This window comes from Molothrus ater, chromosome 4 (genome assembly GCF_012460135.2).
Source record: "Molothrus ater isolate BHLD 08-10-18 breed brown headed cowbird chromosome 4, BPBGC_Mater_1.1, whole genome shotgun sequence".
Taxonomy (NCBI): Eukaryota; Metazoa; Chordata; class Aves; order Passeriformes; family Icteridae; genus Molothrus; species Molothrus ater.
In genome coordinates this window covers 27031127-27056360 of record NC_050481.2, presented here as the reverse complement: position 1 = coordinate 27056360, position 25234 = coordinate 27031127, and the positions used below count along the sequence as shown (strand labels likewise).

Below are 25234 nucleotides of genomic sequence, written 5' to 3'. Positions count from 1 at the left end.
AGAAAAGCCTTGAGACAGAAATTAACACCTAGTGGTTCAATTATTCCAAAATCTGGAGAACAGGGTTGAAGACAACCTATCTCTCATCTCATTTGGTATACTTCATGAGTGGATAAGAGCAGCTCTGCAGTTCTGAGATTCAGAAACAAACAAGCAAGCAAGCCCCTCCTCTTCCCTCTGCTCCACCCTACACAGACATAGAAAGGAAACATTCATTTAATAATGGCAGAGTTTATTTACATTAGAGAAGGTTTACACAAGTTGAAAAGTTGTTTCAGCAGGAATCCAACAGTCAGTGCTTTTGTCCATCTTCAAAGAAAGGGATGATTTTTAAGATTTCATGATGCACCTTCAGAAGACCTTGATGATCACTTGGGGAAAAAGTACCAGGAATCAACTAAAACAAACAAACAAAAAATACAAGAGCGACATTAGTTCTATAAAACTAGTCATACACAAACACTTGAAAAAACAACATTCTGCCCTTTCAGCTACCTTCCCTCCCATAACAATACTGCTATGTTAGCAGTATTAGCTGTGTTAGCTTTATGCCCCACCCTGTGAAAATAATGGCCTTAAAATAGTATCTGTTCATTTTAACAGTTTGGCTGTACCAGTCCTGCAACAAGTTATAACACTGTTGTCACCATCCCTGGAAAACATCACAGATCAGGCAGATGATGTTCAGTTGTCTGTCAGAGGTCTAAGATCTAATCCTTTGGTAAATAAATGCTATTTACTGGCATGCCATATAAAGGCAAATGGAATGCAACTTGCTTTCCCATGACATGGGCTACACAGATGTTGCTTCTCAAACACTTTGGCACTTGGCTCATGACTAAGTTTAACTTAGTATTTCTGTAACTCTCTCCATCTCAAAAAGCACATATGTCTTCTCTGTAGTTCCTGCCAGTAGAAAATTTTTTTAAAGTAGTTAAAACTGAAAATGTAGGATGCATTCTTATTTCTTAAAGAAAAACACATGTTCTGTTAACATGAAAAACAGTCGTAACAGTGATAGGATAAAATTTTGTCTTTAGAACTTACACTTGAAAATTAGGTAAGGTTATGTCAATTTGAGGAAAAGGAGCTATTTGATTAGTTACCTTCTGCGAGGAATGACAAAAAACTAAGGCAAAGCAACCAATCTCCTTCAAAAAGGATAAAAGTCATGCATTTGCCTTGCATGATCAGTAAGAGAAAATTTTTGTCTTATCATCTTTTTATGTAGACTACACTTTCACTCAAAAGCAATCTTCTCCCACAAAGCATTAATGAATTTCTGTTCATGTTCTATTTAGCAGAAGACAGGCAATCCACATGACAGGATATAACTATTATAATTTTCATATACACAAAATTGCCTTTTTGCAACAAAACAGTTTTCATGTCAATTTTTAAAGCCAGCAATTAAGAGAAGTCATATGACATCTGAGAAAAAAGGTACCTTCTGGTGAAACAGGATCTCCATTCATAAATGGTGGTGCCTAAAAAAGAGAAAAAAAAGGGAAAAAAAATTAAACCAACATCTCAGTACTTAAGGTTTCATAGAGAGCACCCAAATTCACTAAACCAGAATTTTCTGTTGCCCCCACAGGACAATAGTCTACCTTATAGATTTCTCACCCCCACTATACAAATTTCTTTGTTGCTCATAAATGACAAAACAAGCACATGAACAATGAGTGATAGATTAACACCTTACCTAATGCAATGGGGATTTTTGATGACTGTATTACCTTTGAGAATAACAGGATTTGTTGCTAACATCTAAAGAGTATAATAACTAGAAAGGTATTTTTACATGTTTCACTGTCAGGTATGCATGTGAATACATGCACACACATACAATTTACATTAAATACAAGCAAACCATTTAAAATAAATATGTGATGATACTCTTTTACAATTCCATGTTGACAGAATAATTCAGTTCTGTAGAAAGTGACTGTTTTAAAATTCAGGTCTGGCATTCCAAAGCTGGATATGCCACTGTTCAATCACAGGAGTGCACAGCCTGTCTTGTCCTGTAACTTAAAGGACAAAATTAAAAACACTTTTAACACATCTGGAATCACCCTGCCTCACAATGAGGATGTAACAATTTTCCACTGTCCTTCCTTAGCACAGCAGCACTTGGGCTGAGCCGCACTGGTGTGACACAGCCTTCCTGCATCTGAGTAGGCACAGGGCTCTAAACACTGAAGAGCAGAACAAGGCCTATGAGGAGGGAAGAAAGAAGCAGGATTCTACTTCCTACCTATCCATGATAATTACCTTCATGGGGGGGTTATATGACTGGTCTGAAAGGAGATACCAGTATGACAAACATAACCCAGATCCTATCAGCAGAATATCCTCTCTCTTCCTAGCAAAACCCAAGCTTTATCTCATAAGGCAGGGAGATCCAGAGGTCACCATTTATAAGCAGGTGCCTGCCACTGCTTATAAAAAAAGCTTGACATAAGGACTCAGTACTTTCCCACCATGACCAGATCAAAATCTCATCTCACTGAACCAAGAAGCTCTTCACTACACAACACTTTCATCTGGAACACCATTTAAAAACCAAATAAAATAATTAATTAATAAAAACAAACCCCAGACGAACAACCTCACTAATCTTTTGTTTCACAACTGGCCACTACAAAAAATTCTACCTTTACTAAATCCCAAATGGAAACGTCCTCACAGAAAGCGTGTGGGGAGAAATGCAGCAAACAAACTTTCTTGCTTAGATCTGAATTATTTAAAACACATCAATAAATATACAGATTCAAATTTGGTTGGAGATTTCTTTAAATTATCAGGAAAAGTCAAATATTTTTCCCTGTAAAGCAATGTTCTGCATTTTGTCAAGAGACAAGCAAAGCTTTCCTAGTTCACTTTCCAGTATTATAAGAAAGAATTATGTGATGAGTCTGAGAAACATTGCTCTACTACCTATATATAGATTGTCTTGGAGATTTTCCAACTTGCAAAGTCCTCAGCAGCTTCTTCACAGAGCAAGTAATTCTTAGGATTAATATTAAACAAAGGCTTGGTAGTTCTGGTCAGTTTTACAGACGGCAACACATAAAAGCCTGAAACAAACAGTGTATCTTAGCACTAACACATTCATCTACAAAACTCTATGACTCCTGGGTTTAGTGCGCAACATATACTGACACTGGAGATGAGACACAGATGAAAGAACTTTCAGAGGCTATAGAACACCAGAAACGTTCACTATGTAGTGATAAATTCATCTAGATTTGTAGTTGCAGGGGTCTGGTGTAATTTTGGCTGGTTCAAATGTTCAGTATTTGCTCTTAAATGCACAGGTTATCTTCTATGTCTTTGGAATTCATGGTCACAGCAATTCACCTGCTGTGGAATCATTCTTAGTTTGCCCCCAACATGCCAACCATCTAGAAACTCCCTCAGTGGAGTGGAAATTCCCCAACCAAGATAAGCCATTCTAGTTCCTCATCTGTAAAGTAACAAAAGGTCAAATAATTCTGAGAACAACTGGACTACCTAGGCAATAACCCAGTCAAAATCTATAGGAAATTCTGATTAGTGCACACTTGGTAAGGATTTGAATGTTTTCTATTTGGTTCTGTTATAGTTCTCTTGCTCACCATGAAAACTTTTCCACAGCAATAGTGAGTGCTGCCTCTTGGCTTTTGAGGTCTTTGGGTTTTTTATTTTGTTCCAGGGTTTTTTTTTGAGAACTCAATATATCTGATTTAAGGCAATAATCACTCGCTCAAAAATGCTGCAACTGAAATCTGATGCTGGAAAAAGAATTGTCGGGAACCAGCTCTCACTGCAGAAATAGCTCAGAAATTTTGCAGAAGCTGAAATACATTTCTCATTGTACTTGCATACAAGATCTGCTTCAGCTTTCATTATTTTGTTTTTATGCAGGACCTAATAGATGGATATAAATTAGAAGAAAATGTGTCTGCTTTTAGTTTAAATTAAAAAAAAAACAAAAACAAAACACCAAAAACCCAAACAAAACCCTGGGCAAACACAGGCAGCTTTCATTTGAAATCACCACAGCCATTAAAATTCTGCAGCCAACACTCACGTACTTTCACTTCAGTGTGAAAGAGATGAATGTCTGACAACCAAAGCATGCACTGTAGTGTATTAGACAAAAAGATACCTGCTTAAAATGTGCAAGTCAACCTTCCTGCTTATATTTAGAGTTCAACTGTCCATGATTCCTATCTCAAGGCCATTTTACTTTTTTAGTTATTGCAGATCAGCAACTGCATGCAGTATGAACAGCATTTATAATAGAGTATTGCATATTTTCCCTGTCTGGAAAGCACCAAGAGGCAGCACCCTACAAAGATGTAATTAAAATACTTAGACTGAACTGAAACAGAATGATGGAAAGGACTATGTGGAAACAACTTCACAAAAACACCATCACTTAAATGAATGTGAGGCACAAAAAAAGGCAGAAAGTCATACTATTTGATAAGAAGGGAAGCTTTCAAATAAGAAAGGCATTACAGTTTGATACAAGGTATCTATTTTATGAACTGATTTTACTAACTCCTCCCCTCCCCAAAAACCACAGGAAAAAAAAGATTTTTTATTGAGAAACAAAGTAAGACATACTGCTGATTTAATGATTATTTACCCTGCATGCCTCAAAGTACAAAGAGCAGAGAATGCAAAAGGAAATAGTCCTTTGCACATTTGTCACAATTCAAATATATTTGGACTTGCAGCTTTAGTTACATTCAAAGACTCATAGTTATTGTAAATTTGGAAGTACAGAGAAGGTAAATACTTGCTTATAGCTGTGACTGACATGTCTAAAATCATATCTGAATTCCAAAATGAGTTTTTCTTTTATTTAAAATTTACAGTCCCATTAATCAACATTCACAAATGCAACACAGAGATGCTTTAAAAGAAGTGCTGAAAGCAAAGTATCTGCATAGGTATCTGAAAAAAGTTTGGTTTGACACATCTTTATTACTTAAACCAACATTCTTTCCAATTAAGAGTCTCATTTGCTTGTGACACAACAGCATCCAGGACAACATATTGTTACTAGAAATGCTGTTGGAATGTTAACTGCACAGACAGTGGACAGCGTGTCCTTTGACACCTGAACTTGCCTAATTGCTGTGACTGGTGAGGCGAAACACTGGGTGCCCTGGCAGCCATGCACACATGCAAAGAACCTCATGTGGTCATGAGCACAGGCTCAATCACAGCCTATGTTAGGAAAGAAAAAGTAATACTTGGGGGCATATTTCTCTATGTAATTTCTGGTAACTTTGCTTAATTTCTGGCATCAAAACTAGTGTATTTTGAAATGGAAAAAATTCTCCTCCGCTAACATTTGCACATGAAAGCATCAAACCTGCAAGGATATTTTTCTTGCCTGAACAGGAAACCTGCATGTTTTAATTTTATGTTAATTTTCAGAATATGACAGGTATTCTATAAGAAACATTCAAATAAGCATCCCCTCTCTTACAGCATTGCATTTAATTATGCAAGTAGACAAACAAAGGGTCTGTTTAGTGATCAAGGACTACAGTCAGCTTGTCAATGAGTTCTAACACTGGGTGGTTACTCATGGCAACAGGGAGACAGAGAAGACAGCAGGCTAGATGCAAATAGCAGTCCATCTTGCTATTCAGGTTCAGAAGAAACAGCACCACAGAAGGAGAAAAAACAAAAGAACTCCACCAGAACAGTAATGAACCTTCCAGAAAGTACAATTGGACCATTACAATGAAAGGTTTATATCACAATGCTTACATTTTCCCCACAACCTTTCTGCTCCTCCTTTTACTTAAATTTTTGCTTAAGGAAGGACCATTTTAATTTAGCTACTTTATTTCAGTTTTGGAGCTCTGAACAGTCTTTTACAATTAATCATTAAAAGAAAAAAGGGGTGAAAAAAAGTAAACATCCTTACTGACTGCACAATCGATCGGGCATCCTCCTCACTGCAACAAAATGGGCTGCCACTCACCAGAATATTTGTGCTGAAAAATAAAATTAAAAACCTGCTTTATCCATCAGCAAAAAAGGACCACCCACAATTCAGTAAGTATGGAAAAAACCCACCATCACATATAGAGCTCAGAAATGTGTATCTGCAAGCGATGAGGAAGTGAAAGCCACAAAGTAAGGCTGGAAGGAACAGGTGTGTGGAAGGGTGTTCTTTGTTTCTCTGAGTTTGAGGAGGTATCTAGGCTGTGTATTCTGTATTAATGCAAGCAGTGCTCACACTCGGTGCTTCTGGCTGCTAGCTTGTGTACAGTGCAGAGGACCACAGTGGAGAAGCAAAATCCCGCCAAGAAGCCAGCAGAAATAAACCAGCACTTCCTGAGAGAGCTGAGGAACACCTAGATGGCTAGCAGAGATTATGTGAGTACACCCCATCTCTTGTGCCTTGCAAAATGGCCAGCAAAGCATGGCCATCATGGAACTAACAGCAGGTTAGTTCCAAGTGTTACTTGGAATATAACATGGAATCATGGAAGTAACAGCAGGTTACTTCAGCAACCCACCTGTAGTATCTAACAAGAAGGAAAAACAGGCCAAAATTCTGCACCTACATAAAGCAGCACATACCTATAGTATTTCCAGACAAACTCTGGGACCACAACCTTGGCAGAAATGTTTCCCTATGAATCTGCATCCTTTCACACCAAAAATTAGTTTGATCGTGAGTTTTTAAGGTCCTACAGAATAAACTGCACAAACTTCAATTCCCCAAAGCAACAGAATGAACAGTGACAAGAGGCTCAAGATTCTCCCAAAACAATTCTGAACAAACACTCTGGGACCATTTCTCAACAGCTGAAGTAATGAATGTCACATGTAATCAATACATTTCTGAAGCCACTTACCAGTAAATCATCATCATACAAGGAGCAATTAGTCAATCATGCTTTATTATCAATTAATTATCAAACCCATTAATATTCCTGTCATCTCAAAAAAAGAAAAAATCTAAGCAGCTCATGGATAGCTGCAACTTGTTGAATAGCATCAGTATAGTACAATATGAAGAGCAAGAGATGTGACTGGATACATACCACTTTATAGCACCTCCATCAACTTTTTTATGAAGCAAAGCTTTCCAGTGTTCATGGGTAGATTTAATAATTTCAACAGCAAAATCCTAGTTTACAACAAGGAAAGTTTTGTAAATTAAAATGTTATTAAACAGAAAAAAGCCACAGAACTAGTTTATTAAAACATACTATCACCTCTGTTATTTTAAGGCACCTCCTTTGAGGCCTCATTAAATTTCTGGAGAATACCCTTTTTATGTAAAGAAACAAACTTCACTGTTTATCAAATATATTGGCAACACATTCAGGGCTTTCCCTCAGTCTGCAGCCACAAAACACGAATGCTACGTGAAAGACATGAAATCAGCACTAGATGCTACAGTGATCCCTACTGCTGTAGAAAATTGAACCAGGCTCTAAATGGGATCAAGTGTGTGAGCTATGACTCCACCCTTACAGATGCAGGTTACAGTTTGGGTTTCCCCTCTAGAGGCATAATTTGCATTCACTTTATTAATGCCCAGTCATATACTTAAGCATTTGCAGGAACGTAACATGTCAGCTGCTTAACAGTTTCTGCTCGTTTGAAAGAAAAATAATATTGGGAGTGGGGCTGGGATGAAAAAGCTTCCAAAAATTAAAGTAAAATAAGCCCTCGGTGTCCAGATGATGACAGCTAGACTTGCAAAAAGCTGCCAACTGAACATTCACATTTGTTAACAAGGAGTGACTTGGAGAAGTGCCACTGGAACATTGTGAACTTCACCAGAGCTGCTGGAGCACAGCCACAGCTGCCTCATCACATCCTGGGTCTCTAGAAATGCTTGAGCATTATTCAAGTGCTCCAAACCAGCTACCTCAGGGCATTTAGTGCCTTCAGGCTCAACTCCAATGGCCTGACAGGGATACACTGTCACTCTACAGTGCAGGAGCACCTCTAAGAGCAGTTCCTGGGAGAACAGGGGAGAGATCAGGTTATCAAGCCTTACAACTCCACAAGTGATTGATTTAAAAGGCAGTTTTAGTGCAGAGGGGAGTCAGGGCATTTCTTTAACCAGACAAAGCATGTAAAGCTGCCTGTGCTGGTTAGAAGGCATTACGTCACTTTGACAGCACCCTGCAAGGCTGAACTGGCTGACACATGGACATCATTCATGAGAAACTTGTGATTCTTTGCCAAGAATAATCTACACAGAGCATGCAATACACAAGTTGCAAAGCAATTTTACTCAAATCACATCCAATTTCTCTGGAAAAATCCAGGTATTTCCTTCAACAAAGTCTAATCCCTAGCCCAATCTTCTTTCAACCACTGGTTATTCTTACTGTCAGTAGTTTAAAAAGCTTCTTTCTAAAAATAAAAAAAAAAGCAAGTAATTTGTCAGCCTTCAAGTCAAACCTTCAAGCCTTCTAATGTTTTTATGGAGATTTACCAGAAAAAAGTATGCCTTGAGCAAATACAAAATATGAAAAAATCTGTAACCCATTGTCTTCAACTGCATACCCTAAAAACAAAAGTCAGAAAATTTTACCAACAGGACTACAAAAACACCTGAAAACACATTCTGTTCATAACTCTGATACGGAGAATGAAAATGCCTTGAAAAACATCTACAAACACACAGATGCATGTGTAATTCTCATCAGGATTAGGACTAAATTTTTTTTCAGACTTTCTTTAATGACCTATGCATTTTTCCTGAACAAAATGGAAGGCAGAAAACATTATTTAATGCTAGTCTAATAAACTGTACACAGAAATCCTCCCCATCAAAATTCTTTTCATTAAGCCTCCTCCTTTACAATTCCAAAAATTCTAGAGTCCATGTAACAGAATAATGTATTTTTAATTTTGCATTATCTTCACCTTGTTTTTAAATTCTCCATTAAAAGCAAAGTGATTTTCTGGTTTACCATCAGGGACTTTATATAATTGGAACCAGTCAATTGTAGCCTCAAGATAACCTGGTTTGTGCTTCTTGACATCATCGATATCTGTAGGTTAAAAAGATTAAAAAAAAAAAAGAACAGATAATTTTTACTCACAGGTTTCAGAACAATAATTTTTTTAATTTTCCTAAAGAATCTGCAGCAATTTGATTTCACTGGATACTTTCAAAGTCATTGGTAAACTTCACTTTATTACATTAGCTGCCCATAGTTGCTAGCTTATGATTTCACAACCACACTAAGCAGGGAAAGCAGTCATCTCCTGCCCTTCATTCATTAAGACCCAAAGGTACAATGAATAAAAGGACCATATTTGTGAAAGGAGAAGAAAATCCATATTTATCTCAGTAGGTAGCTCTTGCGATACTTAGATTATTCACTGACACAATTTCTTCCTCCAGCAACTGCAGGGCCTATGAGCATTTTTTGATAATGGAAGAATAACTATAAAAACAATTTCAACACATGGATCTTTAAACCAGCACCTCTTAACAAAATACAGGCTTGACTTGTCAACATTATATTAAAAGGCACTTTTTTTGCTCACATTAGTTCCAAGTTCACCCCCTTCAAGACATGACAGAGACGTTCCAGGAGCTCTAAACACTAACTTTACTGATAACCTTGTGGCATCTGCATACTCACAGTGATAAACAATTCTGCCTCTACAATCATGATGGACAAAGATGTGACAGGACACAAAGAGGAATGTATTCCATTTGTGGGACACCCTTGTGAAGCAGAGATGAACACTACCCTGGTGTGTGCAGAGATATGAAACATCACAGTAATTCAGCTTGAAGACTACGCTGCCATATCAACAATGCAGTTCCTGATCCTCCACCCCTTACCTGCTGTGCATATCAAATTTTAACGGGCTGTCCTTGGAGACTACCACCACTTCTGTCACTTGCAATGGCATGGTCCTATCAACCCCTTAACAAATTAACTCCCTGGCAACATGTTTACATGGCAAAAGCTTTCAACACTGTTCTAATAATTTTGATGTCATAAAGGATTTCGTCCATCCCAGAAGCCAAATACTTTGTACTGGTGTGATCTTCTATTTCCTTTCCACAGTCACTTCTGATGGAAATGGGAGCTGACTTTTTACTGCTGTAGTCTACCAACTATTCCATAACCTCACTCTGCTCAGGCCATCTTCCAGGGTGTAACATTTCTCTAGTGTTTTGCAAGTGACTCGCTCATGTCTCCCTTCCTCATTCGTTCTTGCTCTCTCTCAATACTGCCTGGTTCCTTCATTACCTTCTCCCATAGGTATGCCTCACTTGATGACATCTGGTCAGCAGTGATTTCTGCTAAGATACTCTTCTGTCTATTCAGTCCTATAAAATCAGAGTTGCTTAGTCCATGGAATTGATACCTAGTCATGTGCTTTCCATCTTTAAGTGCCTAAATGTCTTTTAAAATTTCACTGTGAACCTGAAAGAAGACAATAAAGTATTTCTGAAGAGAAAAATAAGTGAAGAGAAAAGGTCTTCTGCTACAGACCAATCAATTCTCAGTAGACCACCAAGAGAGATGACATGTAGACTGAAGAGGGAGGCCAGACTTATGTCTCAGAAGACATTCTGAGTGTTAATAGCATGTCATAGGTGTCACTGCCAAATTCCACTGCATTACCACTACCCAAAGAATAAAGCATGAAACTCTGAAGAACCCCATGTAAGTTTTTGCTTTGCACACACTTTACAGGGCTACGTGTTTATGGGCTCAGAGTAAAACACATTTTGAACTTGGCTGCTGGCCATCTGTCTGTAGATCAGGGAATTTCACTGGCAGAATCCCAGAAAAAAGAAAGGGCACATAAGGCTGTGCTAGAGACAGGTCTTCTAGCTGAAATACGTGTTTAAGAGCACAAAAAGCTTCTCACTACAGTGAGGTGGGTGAGACCTACCAAGAAGGAATGATTTAGAGAAGGGTGGGATCTTGGTTGGAGGATGAATGCTTCACTTGGGCACTAATAAAACTGTAGCTCCAATTCAAATCAGTTTCAGGACGCCAATGTATCATCTTGTTCTCTCCAAGCAAGAGAACATCCCTCTTCCAACTTGAGACATTGTAATCTCCTCCTCTTATGAAGTTTGAATTCACATCTAACACTTGTTGAAGAGACAGTATCTCCTCAAGTTTGTAAAGCAAACCAGGCTGCTGCAGCAATTTCCTTGGCTCCCAGCAGTAGACAAACTCCAGACCTCTATCTCCAGACACTACTTAAATTCAAGCATACTTTCTCACACTGCTGCTCCTTTTTTCTGATTCCTATTCCAGCAAATGTCTCTCCTAACTCTGCTTCTCCACTCCCACTACTTGGTTATTTGCCTCCTACTCCCATAAAATCTGTTCATCAAAAGTGCTTTACAGTCTACTAACTGGCACTTGGTACTTTTCTCCATCTGTTGCCCCTTATTTATAGGTTTTATTTATACTTATTTGAAGGACTCAAATATTAGGATAGGCTTTGAGACAGACTTTCATTATGTCCTTTTGTTAGAGATTCTATCTTCATGGATAGAATTGTCTCCCCGAATTTCACACTCTCTCTACTGGAAAATACCCTTGCCTAAGTAAAGTGACTAAACACAATCATACTACAGCATTACATGGATGGATTATACTCTGGTTTTGAGGACTTAAGAAGGAGGGCATTGGTTGCTTTTATTTCCTGGGTTCCTTGCAAGTTATTCTCCTTCATCCCTATGCTTCACTTCACTATTCTTTACTATAAAAGACAGCTACTGAACATCAAATGAAATCTGAATGCTTAATTAAAAAAAAAAAAGACTCCAGAACATCTGTATTATAACAGAAGTTGGTGGCAAGCAGAAGAAAAACATGCAACAATGCAACAAAACAAACCCCAGAAAAGTATCAATGCTGTTGCTGTGGAGTCAGCATATGATACAAAATACAAGGAAAACAGCAGCTCTTGCATCACTCACTCAACCTCTTCAGTTCATTAAAAGTCACCACAGAAAAACCTGAAAGACAGTTTGTCTTCCACTGAAATCTAAACAGCCTCTTTGGGATATGAGGGAGGAAAGGAGAAAAACCACATTCAGAAAACAAAAAAGTAAGCAAAGAAAGGTAAAAGAGAAGATCACACTAAGCAGTACAATAATTTACTACACTAATATCTACAGAAGATAGCTTCAAATTATTATGATTTTTTTAAAAAGCAAACAACTTAAATGTCTTTTCTGCAGCAAACACTGTTAAGAGAGTCTTTTTTGGTGTTGACTGCTTATCTTCCCTCACTATACTCACACTGATGTTAAAAGGGGCAGGTTGGGGAGCAGCAAGTGTTTAGGTGCCCCAAAGCAGTTTGATCTATGCCAGAAAGTCTGTCTCAAAGCAGCAGAGCAGGTCAGGCTCCTGCAGTTATGTATCAGCAGGTCCCCCACGGGGCTCCAAGTGGGAATTTCTCTACACTGCCTGCATACAACATTAGGTCTCATTTTTCTGGGCACCAAAGTTAAGTGCCAAGGGTTAAAAAGAGACAGCAGATCACATTAAGGGCTGCAGTTCATTGTCCATAAGGAACATCCCTAGAGGCTGGCACCATGAACTGCTGCTACCTCTCTGTCAAGGGAGTGAGCTAACAGGAATGCAGACCCTAATTCTAACTGGATTTACAGAAGAGAGCAACAAAAGCATTTGTACAAAACTACCATTTTTAGTACAACAGATGCTGCTTCTTGCAAGCAAAGCTAAAACAACACGTTTGCAGCAAGCTTTCTAAACAAGGTCTGTGGGAAGAGAGGACATATGTTTTTATTAACATCTTATAAACATTTGCAGGAAGCTGCAGCTACATTCCATATAAAGGCATTTGGTGTATTTTGTGCAAGGGGTAGGAGGGGAGACTTGGTACAGCAAATTAATTTCTTTATACTGGGTGCTTACACAAATCCACAACAAAGGTCTTCTGCTGCTTCTCTGTGAATAAATATACTCACATGTAAAGGTCTGTAACAATATTTAGTACAAAATATACAACATGCCTTAGTTTTGCCATTTAGGGTTTTGATCACTAAACCCTATCTTGAGATGTGTATTGTAAAAGCAGCATGGCAACACAGCACAGTTAACTACACCAGTGCCAGCAAAAGGTAGCACAATAAAGCCAGCAGACACCACCAACTGCTGTTGAATAGATGCTGGCATCTTTCCAGTAAGCAATGGCAGCAAAAATGGCTGCTAAGATTCCAGGCCAGTAAATCACCTCCATAATGCTTGGACTACATGATTAGTATATACATGATTAGTCCAATTTGCTGAAGGAGGGCAAGATGACCTTTTGAAAGCCAGACTTCATACACTGCTTCAAACACAATTCCTGCTTCAACTGCCAGTGATTTTTAAAACTTCTTGTCCAATATGAAGATGCCACGTACATTTAGACCAAATCACAGCATAAAATTATCACTCATCCCTTCTGAGCCCAAACTAGAAAAGCATTAGATATACAAGTGAACTCCAATATATCCAATATATTAAATTCAATCCAGACTATGAGATAAGCAGACAAGCAACCTTTCTACTACAAAAATTTACTTCCAACAAAATAAAGAAAGCAACCCAGCCTATTACACCACCAAGATTTAGTGTTTCAGTCTGCAAGGAGGAGCTTTTAGGTCTTTTCTCAGAGTTGTTTGGTCTAATGTTGCTCTGCTGGTCTACTAACAGCCATCTGCCTAGCAACTGCCTGAGCAAAAACACAACAGCCACAAAGACAGATCTTAATGAAATAGCTGCTTTTAGACTCCAACTAGACATGTTCAGATTTATCTTTCTCACACAGATGCCTGCATCTGACATCCCACTTGTATTTGGTGAGAGATTGTCCCTATGCCCACCAGAATTAAGTGCTATTATTTCAAACAGATTACACTACAAAGTCAGTCCAAAAAGACACTAAGACCCTGCTATTCCTCCTGATGACAGAGTTCCCACTTAAAACAGGTGCTAAGCATTGCCTATCATTCCTGGGTATTGTCACTGTAAACAAGAGTTTCTCACTGCTCTGTGTGAAACACAGAGCTCTAGGCAGGGTTTCCAATTTAAACCAGTATTTATCAATAAATGCCTGCACAACACAATCCAGTGGAGTGCTATGAATAAACAATGAGAAGCACTCAGAAGTTGTGACTTCTCAGTTCTGAGTTCTGTGAAGTCTCAGAAAAATCAATTGCACTTATGAGAAGGATTGCAATCCCGGAAGGAGAATATCCCAGGTACCTGGGGCGTGCTTAAAGAGGCAAGGGGAGTTAACACACAGTGCAGGCTCAGGATGGGGTTTGCAAGTAATCACCACTCTGGTGTCTTGAAAATTATCTTTTCCAAATGTTCACTGGGGGCTCTGCACATACTGAGCTGAAAGCAAATGTGATGATTCTCAGTGCAGTTGGAAATCTTTAACAAATGATACAGAAGTGACTGGACAGTATTAGAAGGCAACACTTAGCCTCATCTTCCCCAGGAGACCACCTCCCCAACACAGCAGCACATCAATTACAGAGAGAGAGACTGGTTTTATCCGTAGCTGCCATCCCTTTATGCTGAAATAATTAACAACTTTGGGAAGGGGGAAAAACAAGTATAAAAGGACATATTGTACTGCCTGCTCTGACAGATTTGTTTGTTTTCAGACTGAAGAATGATTGCTGTTAAACACTGCAAGCCAGTCATGTCTTCTGAAAGCAGACAGGGGCTTTTTTTCTTCCCCTTTTCTTTCTTCTGTAAATTTTGGGCTGCAACTCCAACCTCAAAGGGAAATCATATTAAACTGGATAAGTATTTCTACACTTCTCTGAATCTCAGGACAATTCTCTTCTTGAAGTTTTGCACATATTCCCTGATAAGAAAGGAATCAACTACAGGCAATGGTTTGCCCATTCCTCCCACTACTTTTTCCTCTTTTTTTAAGACTAAAGCTCTTACTTCTCCCCTCCCAAATAAACTAAAGTTGTAATAGAGCTGATATAAATCAGTCATTACATAGGGAAAAAAACAACAAAACCAAAACCAACCAAAAAACCAGAGAGAGCTTTCAAATACAGACAGTTAACCCCAAATAATAAATAATATTGGAATAAACTAACACAGTTTTGCTCCTGCTTAGTGGACTCCTTCTGAATTCTCTCATCCACTTTTCTGACCACATTCTCTCAGAAATTACCAGGGAGAAAAGGTAAGTCTTTAAGCAGAACAGCGCCTAGAAATGAAATGCTATTCACTTTTCTTTTAACTACTGACACTTATATTGCATTTTACTGCACATTACAGAGTGGTTTAAATTGATACTGACATTAACAGCAAACTATTACTTACTCTTTCCTTAAGCTGAACTTCTTAATCTCTAACTGTCAAAGTAGTTAAAGAGTCATAAACACTATGCAGTAATGCATCTGCCCAATGATTTTAATCAGCATCAACCCAAGAGTTTCCTTTTCCTCATCTCTTCTTCTCCCCTTCTTTCCCCACAAGTCAAGTATTCTCCATGTGAAAGTAACCTGCAAGAAAACTGAGAATGAAGGGCTAGTCCAGTGATATACTTTACATTCAGAAACCATGAAAAAACCTCAGTGGCTGAGAAACACACTTTAAAAAGCTACTGGATTGCTCTATTCCTACAGAAAGGCCACTCTGCATCTTAGTGTGCCCTTACCAACAAAGAGCAGGCTCTCGTTGTACATACCTGATGGTATATATGGTTTTTGGTTTCCTAACAATCAGTTTTAGACAAACCTCCTCACTTCTCACTTAAGACTCATGATTCCCAGTAATACTCCATTTGAGGAAGCAAATCTCCATCTATACAGAGAAAAACTGCACTTTACCTGTGCTATGAAAACTTAACTTCCTGCAACTTTAACACATCAGAATTACACCTCATTTGCTATTCACATGGACACACTTCAGTATTCGAGTTTCATTTGGATACCACAAGTCTGATCACAGGGAGGACAAGTTTGAGCAGGATATTTCCCCCTGTACAACTCATCATCAAGGCTGATGAGGGTAAGCTGCATTAGCAGTTTATTTTGCCAATTTTCAAGCTAAAAGGTGAAACCTAATTGTTCATACTGAGCAACAAACTCTGGAAGCAATCCTCTTAAAAGTGGCAAGACATTGGAATGTCTTTTCAGAATGCAACACAATGCCTGTAAATATAAAAGGAACAAACACCTTCAAAAAGGGAAACAGTAGTGTGCTACATAACATAGAGCAGGTAAATATGCACTACTACATAGTATATAAGCCTGTAATTATTGGAGGTCACTTTCTAAGGCAGCTGTGTTTCAGGAGCCAAAAAAGTTTCTGCATGCCATATCCTTTTGAAAATCCAAGCAAACCATTTTAGAAGTTTAGTGTGAAAGCTAAACATGTCCTACTTGAATATAGCACATATAATATATGTACTACTTGAAGGTAGCACCTGACCTAAAAAACAACAACAACAAAAAAACCCACAAAAAAAAAAAACCAAACACCAAAAAACAAAACAAAACAAAACCAAACCAAAACAAACAAACAAAAAAAACCCAAAAAAACCCCAGAACCCAAACCCAAAACAAACAAAAACCCCAAAACAAACAAAAAAAAAGTCTTGCCTTTCCACTGTCTGCTTCTTATCCTGGGAGGCCTAAGAGGCCTAAACTCAGTTACTATTCTGCTGTGCAAGTTTCTGACATAACTGCATTAGGAAAGACAAAAATACTTGCCATGGATTTTCTGAGCTTCTGGGTCATCTGCACTGATGGCAATTATCTTCCAATCTGTCTCTCCTTCATCAACAAGACCTAAAACACCCAAGACCTTCACCTGAACAATCTCACCAGAAGAACGAACCTGAAACAGAAAGTAATGCCACAAAGATTTAGAAGACAACATGTAAAATTTCTCTTTTACCTTAAAAAAAAATAGTTTTACATTTTTGACCAGCAGGCTGTAACAAAAATTGCAAGATAGGCTAGAAATACTAAATAGATGTGTACTGGGTTTGCAGATCTTTCTTCCACCATTACTATTCTCCAATCCTCAATTCTCCAGTCAGCATTTATTGACGTAGACAAGTAGCTAAATTTTTTTTCATTCCCTTTCACCCTAGTTCCCCCACACTTTGTTGGTTTTCCTTCCAAACTGTAAGTCAGAAGTCTCTCATACTTATTTTTTAACTTCTTCCTGTCCCTTGACTCTCTACTTTCTGAACTCAGGATCCTATTTTCTGTCTTTCTATTCCTTCCTCTGGACTCCAATGTACACATATAAACACATAGCACTCCCCCAGAAATACCAACACAACCATTTTTGCATTTTCTTTGGAACCTTCTCCCTGCCAGCTAATATCTCCTCTTTAACTCTTTCTGGATCCCTTGAAATTCATCTTTAGGTCTCTTACCCCAAATAAAGCCACTTTCACTGAAGTCATTAATTAAATTTCCCCATACCTAAATATCCTAAGAGATCCCTCTTTCAAACTCATCCATTTCATAACCTCATTTTCAATATAGCATTGTTCCATTCTTTGCTGCCTCTAGATATATAGAATTTTCTTTCAGTGAGCTAAACCTTTCCTTTATACCTACTAATGCTGTTTGCTGCACCTCTTTTTCAGCTATCCATTCCACGACTCATAACTCTGCAACACTACAGCAGATTCCTGTCTTCTCTAGAAAGGGGATCTACTTCTTTTAGCACCCATGAGTAAAATCAAAACTACCTCCTTTGTGGGTCTGACTTTATAATTCTCATATGCATGATGCTGTCATATTTCCTCATTTTTCAGCAACCTATTCCTAGCTCCAATACTGCTAACAGGGAAAAAAGAAATAAATCTTTTCCTTCCCCAAAAATCTTAACCGTCACTCCCTTCACCCAAAACTTACTGTCCAACTACACAACTTCAGGAGGTTGTTCTTTTATTTTCCCTTTTAACTAGTATAAAGACTTTACCAAATCCTACTTTCCCCCCCCTTTTTAAAAATCCACCATTTTCTTACCTATTCTCTCCTTAGATACTCTACTGATACTTTTGTCAGTCCCTAACATTATTAACACATCTTTTCTTTTTTCCATTTGACCTTTTCTTTCAGAAGTTGCTACCAAATTATTAAATTAAACTTGATAAATTAAATTAATCCTGATAAATACAAACCTTTGAACCTATTTCACAAACATCAATAGGATCATTATCCCCACAACATCCTGTAAGGTTATCCGTATGGTTTGGATCTTCCCAGGTCTGCCAGGGAAAAGAGAACTATCAGTTAACTACTGAACTGCAATTACAACTCATCTTACCACTAAATTACAAAGATTAGCAAAAGTAACAATAAAAACATCAACTTTCTGAGAACAGGCTTGCTCAATGGGAGGAGAAAAAGTAAACAGCCAGCGGTCTGACACTGAGTAACTCATACTCAGGACAAGTGACATGAGGATTACTGAGGACATATTTTTCCCGTGTCAATGACTCAACAGATACATTTTACCCAATTGCAATGATTAAGGCATCAGAGGACCCTGAATATGGATTTTTCTAGTTACTAGTGATAGTGGGATCAAGCTAGGACATCTTACAATTACATTTTTGTTATACTTATTACATACCATGATATTAACGTAAATTCTTTTCTAACACATCTAAGCTTTGAGCGAACCACGCTCCTATGCACGTATTTGTCAGCACCCAATAAGCTTTTTAAAGATTTTAGATTTAGGTATGAAGTATTTCTGAGTATTTTGAGACATGTACGTTCCAAAGGACAGCTAAGAGTTGAAGACCAAAGAGGCAAGTTTAAACTCCTGCTCTGAGCACTGCACAAGCAAGGAATCCTAGCTGAGTTATACTAACTTAATTACTGCACAAGTACTTGCTTCTACTTTTACAAGTAATTAGTAATTCATCCTACAGTTGAGAAGCTTTTCTGTTAAGAATTGTGAGTCCAATTAGGTGTTGTTGAAAAGATTATAGAAAACTTTTTTTTCCCAAGGAGCTAAGCTGCTAGCTTCTATGGTCTGTGACCATAACTCCACCCCAAACTTGCTCTTGAGAACTTGACTGATACTGGAATGCAAAATGATGAAAAGAATATGTTTAGGCAGCAGAATCATTACCAAAAAACTGCTGAAATGAAATCAAGAGTGAATTTAAACTTAATATTTACTTTTCCAGTATTCTTCACAGAATGAACTAGGTTGGCTGGAAAAGATCGTGGAGATCAAGTCCAACCTATGACCTAACACCACCTCATCAACTAAACCATGGCACTGAGTGCCACATCCAACCTTTTTTTAAATACCTCCAGGAACAGTGACTCCACCACCTCCCTGGGCAGCCTATTACAATGCCCAGAAAAAAATTTCTGCAAAATTTTTTTTTCTAATATCTAGCCTAAACTTCTCCTGACACAGCTTAAGACTGTGTCCTCTCGTCCTTCCAAAGTGCTTTTTATTTAGGGCTGCATTATAGCAGTACTTCTCTTCTGCCCAGTCACACCTCTTCACCTCTAGGTTAGAAGGAAGGAATAGTATTGTTCTCTGGACAGCACAGCAACTTCTGCTATGACAGCAAATAGTCTAATATGGTAGAAATTAAAAATGACAATTATGTTCAGCCCTCCCCAGCTCACCAAGTAACAAGGGATGCTGAACATTTCTCCTGAGGAAAGTATTCTAAGTCCAAAATAATGCACTTTTTGCGGGAAAATACTCACATTTCCAAATAATTCTGGCTTTGAACTAAGGAACGTACAAATTTCAAAAATAGAGTCGCTGGTTTCCAACTACATCTACTTGGAAACTTTGTCTACTGACACTGTTGACTGGACAAGATCTTCACTGCTGACTGGACAAGATCTTCACTGTTCTGATTCAAGAATCTGCCTAGTATCTCCACTCCAGGGATCAAACATGTAAGCAGATTTTTGGGACTCAACTTTTATTGCTTATACAGTTACTTATTTTCTTAAAGTTGCTTGTTTTCTTACTGCTTATACAGTAAGGAAATAAATTGCTCTTTTCAAGCTCCATCATGTTCTTCAGTACTAACTGAAGTCTAATTTTTTATTCACAGAAATGAAAAAAGTTTAAAGCTTTTAAATTATGCTCAAATTTCAGCCATCAGATGGGCTTTTTCAAGGCTCAAAGTTTTCAATGTGTCATGATCAGTAAAGTCTCACAGTTCAGAGAAATCTTAAGGAAGGCAGTTGAGGTTTAATCTAAAAAAGAACAGCCCTTGTGTTCCTCTTTGTTAAAGATATTAAGAAATCCCAATTAAAATTTAAACTGCAGTTCATGAAAATCTTAAATGAGTTTTTAAATAAATGCCTTGTTTAAGGAGAAAAGGTCTACTTGACAAAATATTCTTGAATGGCAGATCATGACAATATAATTCTATCACTACAATATAGAGGCACCGACTAAAGATTTGAGATTTCTTGATCATTTAACTCCTTCCTGAAAACACAGCTCCTATTTATTCCCACACCCAAATTCCGATCAAAATTTATGGACACAATAAAGTTCAACATAAAAAATCCTAATTTACAAATGTATCAAAGAGAATCACCCCTCTTGCAGCTGATTTGCATTCAGGCAGTATCCAAGATTTACAAGGCAATTTACACAGAAGACAGAAAACTTTCACCATTATAACAAAAATGTTACCTGTGGGAGGGCACCATAATTCCATATATAACCCTTGTGAGGAAAGATATTTGCCACATATCGAAGCTTGCCTTTCTTTGTATCATGTTTAATGGGATTCAATGGCTCCTCAGTGGCAATCTAAGCAGATCGTGAAAAAAGGTGGGGGAGCCGGGAGAGGGAAAGAGAGAAGGAGAATGTTAAAATGGAAAGCAATTAATTCCATACCCAACCAGTGAGAAAGATCCATCTGGCAGCACAAGCTTGTGGTTTGAGGACTATTAAAACTACTACAGCCTCACTCTGAATCTCAAGGGTCATATTCAAAAAGCAGCTTATTAAGGTATTAAATAATGCTGTAAAGTATGCAAGAAAAAAATGAATCTAGAAGAGAAAGTAATAAATTTCTAAGGAGGCTGTCATGGTCAAACATAAAAACTGAAAGGAACTTAAGTCAGAAGCTCTTGCACTTTATGGTACAAGTTCAACACACATGCAAATGGTGGCACAACATCTTTCAACAACAGAGGCTTTGACAGCCACAGAGGAAATGTTTCATGTTCTTGCCCTCAGCTCCTTGCCCTCCAATTGCAAACACCCCCTTTTTTCCATCCCCTCTCAGCATACAAATGCTTTTCCCAAGCACAAGTTCCTCATAGTCAGCAAATGCCAACTTAATGCAGATTTGGAACAAGTCAAGCTACCATTTGAAGAGGGCATTCTTACTCCTAAAGAAGCACCGGCAGAAGAGCTGAACTACAGCTGAACAGTAACATCCTCCCCCAAGGCCCATACACAAACCACACACACAGAGCCACTGCCTGAGTTACCCACCACAGCTAATTTGCACTGTAACCACCCTTTGACACTCCACACCACAGTCCCAACCCACCAACCCACATTAGCTTGGCTCTTGCTTACAAACACTCATCTGAGTGGCAAAACATTTGTTACAGGCTCAAGTGATTACACTCAAGTGGTGCATAGTTTCCCTGCATGAGCACACAGCCCTCAGCCCATGTCCATTTTATATCCCTGGCCTTTGCCTGAAGCACCATCACCAAACTCATCTCAAAGGAATTCCGCCTTTTAGAACCACCAACCTCAACAGCATGTACTCATTCCAAAAGTAAACCCTCCCCAAGAGCCAAGATGACGGTTCACACATTTCTGGCTTCACACTGGATTCTACCTGCTCCTGGTCATAACCTAACAGTAAAGAGCTCAAACAGGCCACCTGGAACACTGATGGAAGTGGAGCTCAGCAATGCTTTTTGTTCATGGAAACTGGGACAAAGAGGAGTAACTGAGGGCACCAAGGGAAGAAAAACAGAAATAGAACAAGTTGAGGAGCAGGAGGTCTGTTGCAGGAAATGTAACAGTGGGTAAATATTCATACTAATGCAAGGCTTAATGCCCCGAAGTCTCCATTGCATGTGAGGAGAGATGAGCAGACAAGATCTGGTAATAGCAGGAATTGGCAGCTTACCATGGTCAGGACTGAAGGATTGCCAGGACACGATGGCAATGCAAGACAACTACCTTAATTGATGCAGCAAATTTTAAGGATATTAAAAGTTAAATATTACGAAACTACGTCTAGTCTCCTCCACCAAACCCAAAAAGCCTAAAATCAATGATTTCTAAACCTAGCAGGACAAACTTTTCTACTCTTGACATAATGAGAAGCATAGGGAGAGCACCCTGAGCTTTAGGCAGAGTTCAAGTAGCACTGCCAAATGGATCCTCTGCAAAAGAGAACTCAGCTGCCACAATAAATCACGAGCTTAAAATAAGGGGTAAATATCTGAGGTAACCCTGCTTGAAGAGTAATAGCTGTGATGGCAAACACAGTTCTATCATCAGGGAAAGGAGAAAAAAATTCTCAAATAGCAGGCTAAGAAAGTTCTTTGGTATTATTTTCAATAGTTAAAAAGAGTTAACAGCTCAACCACAAACTTCCTTAAAAGCATCTGGGAAGCATGTCTAAAATTAATACAAATGTTCAAGAAGACAGGACATACCCTGGTGAGATCTGTTGTTTCACAAACACTACAAATGCTTTTACTACTTGTAAAATATCTCCCTGCAGGAGTTCATACTTTCAATCAGTGAAGTCCCCAATTATTTTTTTTTTGGTCATAAGGAAATGGTCTTTTAGTTGCAACTCCATTTGTTGGGATGTTCAGATTTAGCCTAACACACTATACAGTGGAAATGATGAATTAAATCATCTGAGTGAATGCTCCATAAGCAAGCAAGCGTTAGTCTAAATGCTGGAAAACAGCCTAAAAGTTAGTACTCCAGGACTCTGCTGCAGATATGCTGCACTCTGCAGTGAGAGGGTAGTCAAAAAGCAGTGCCCACCTGCTTTTCCTGTTTCCACCAAAAAAACAACCAGTAGCTCAACACTTTCTGTAATTGCAAAGAAAGTGGATGCACCACTTCAAACCAATTTTTTAACAGAGAACATTTTAGTGTGCAAAGAGCAATCAAAACTGTGATTAAATTCTGCCTACTGGAAGCCACTGCATTGTTTTAACTTCCACAAAAATCAAGGTATAATCAAGGTATTTTTCTTAATTACCTCCATTTTTGCATTACTCCAACGAGGCACTTCTACAATCATATTAAACAGGACCTAAGACAAAAAAATAGCGACAGAACTGAAAATAAATTCCACTTGGCAATTAGTATTTTACAGTAACACAAATTCTCTCCTGTGCATTCAGCAGCAACACACATCACATTTCTCTGTTACAGCCACTTTTATTTGTATAGTTCCTTTGTATCAACCTCCATGGTTCATCCCTTCCCTACCTCACCCCTTTAAGAATATGGACAACAACAAGCAACAGAAATACTCCTGATGTTTTTTGTTCCCATGTCAGTATCACCCTTCACAAAATGTTCAGAATGTCCATGGAATGGTTTGCCACGAGGCAGAGGTTCAGTCTACTTGCCAGAGAGGACTGAATGTTTCTATAGGACAGAGTTAGCTTCCCTTAAGCAGTGGAAAGGATCATGTTTTGAGTTTTTTCCCCCATGGATTTATTCCTTCAGGCCCTCCTCTTTTGCCTTACTATTTTTCAAAACTCATGCAAATTTCACTTCTGTTTCTCAGTCACATCTGGTTCAAGTGAGCTGATACTAATCCAAAAGTAATGGCAGAGGAAGGGCATGGACACAGACACCTCACATTTGTGTTAGCCTTCCTAACAGAAACAAAGTGAAAGTTTTTTAAGCAGGTGGTGTGGGAGGAAAAAACCCAATAAACATGTAAACTTTCATGTGTTTAGAATAAAAATAAGCAGACTACACCTTCTTACTGAGGAGGTTAAAGCAACATATTCCAAAGAGAAAAATTCTGTGTAACTGCCCTAAGATTTCTTCTTATGAAGCTGAGTTAAGCCCTACCAAGGAGCAGAGTACTTACTGAATTGGGTAACTAGAACAAACCATCAAGCAAGGTCTACAACCTGTTTTAGACTACTACAATAACCTCAAAAATATCACATTGCCTGGGACATCTCTTCATAGCCAAGGAAAAATCACATTGGTATTAGCAATTGCAACAGGTCGGGAAAGACAAAATTTGTTTGTGCAGAAATTCGTAAGAAAAAAATACAAAGTTGAACCAAATGAAGACTTGCACTGATACTCTAACTACACCACAATTAAGGTTCCAGTGAACTCTTAAATATTTGTATTTTTGCTCCTTGCACCCTGCAGCTGCAAGGTCAAACAGGGTCAATGTCACAGTCTGATTAAAGTAATTCCAATCGTTCTATGATCATCTCCTCCCAAACAAACCTGGCAGGTGGAAAGCAAGAAAGCAAAGGAAAATCCCAACTGTCACTCAGCATTTCTACTTTGAGATCACAAGCTATGCACAATACTGACAGCCAATTCCCAATAAATTTAAACTATATTTGCCATTCATAAGTACTGTGCCCATAATGCAATCAGTGGAATGTCAGATGGAATCACTTCTCCCAATCAGGTCATGACCAAATAAAAAAAAAGAAAAAAATGTTTCAGATAAGTCTCAGTTTCATAAAATACACCTTATGTATGTAAGAATAGTTGAAACTAAAGTAAAGAGGGCTCAAAAATGTCAACACCAAGCAAGAAGATAGAACAAAGTAACATACATGCATGAGCAGGTAAGAGAAGGGTTGGAAGAGTGCCAAATAAAGTATGCACATCCATCTGGGGAACACTTGGAAAAGAGAAATGCACAGTATGAAAGCCAGTGCTGACAAGAAACTCTTAGGGAACTGCCAAGCAGGTCAAAAAATTGTTCTGACTGGTAGCTACAGGCAGAAAACTTACAAACCACTGGAATTATACAGGATGTCTTCCCCTCCACCACAATCCTGTATTTTTGTTGTTTAGATGCTGCCATATGCTTTCCTGTCCATGAAGAATGCAAAGGCTTCAGCAGCCTCTATGCTGGGTTTTGAGCTTTTAGTCAACAGTTAGTCCAGGTCTTCACCAAACCAACTGTCAGGGCTGGACTACACTGGACTGAAATTAATGCAATGCTGCTCTCAAAAACA

General features: G+C 38.4%; 1 protein-coding gene across 1 annotated transcript in view; it reads right to left on the bottom strand.

Moving 5' to 3' along the window:
- Positions 1-215: 215 nt before the first annotated feature.
- PPA2 (inorganic pyrophosphatase 2) overlaps positions 216-25234 on the bottom strand; it is a 38418-nt gene continuing 13399 nt past the window's right edge. The window contains exons 4-12 of the mRNA XM_036382266.2: positions 23260-23313; positions 20694-20813; positions 18181-18267; positions 16748-16874; positions 8917-9044; positions 7071-7156; positions 5942-6011; positions 1448-1487; positions 216-397 (exon numbers count right to left, since the gene is read on the bottom strand). Coding sequence (XP_036238159.1) covers positions 369-397; positions 1448-1487; positions 5942-6011; positions 7071-7156; positions 8917-9044; positions 16748-16874; positions 18181-18267; positions 20694-20813; positions 23260-23313 — 741 coding nt within the window. The 3' untranslated portion in view covers positions 216-368. The remainder of the gene's footprint in view (positions 398-1447; positions 1488-5941; positions 6012-7070; positions 7157-8916; positions 9045-16747; positions 16875-18180; positions 18268-20693; positions 20814-23259; positions 23314-25234) is intronic.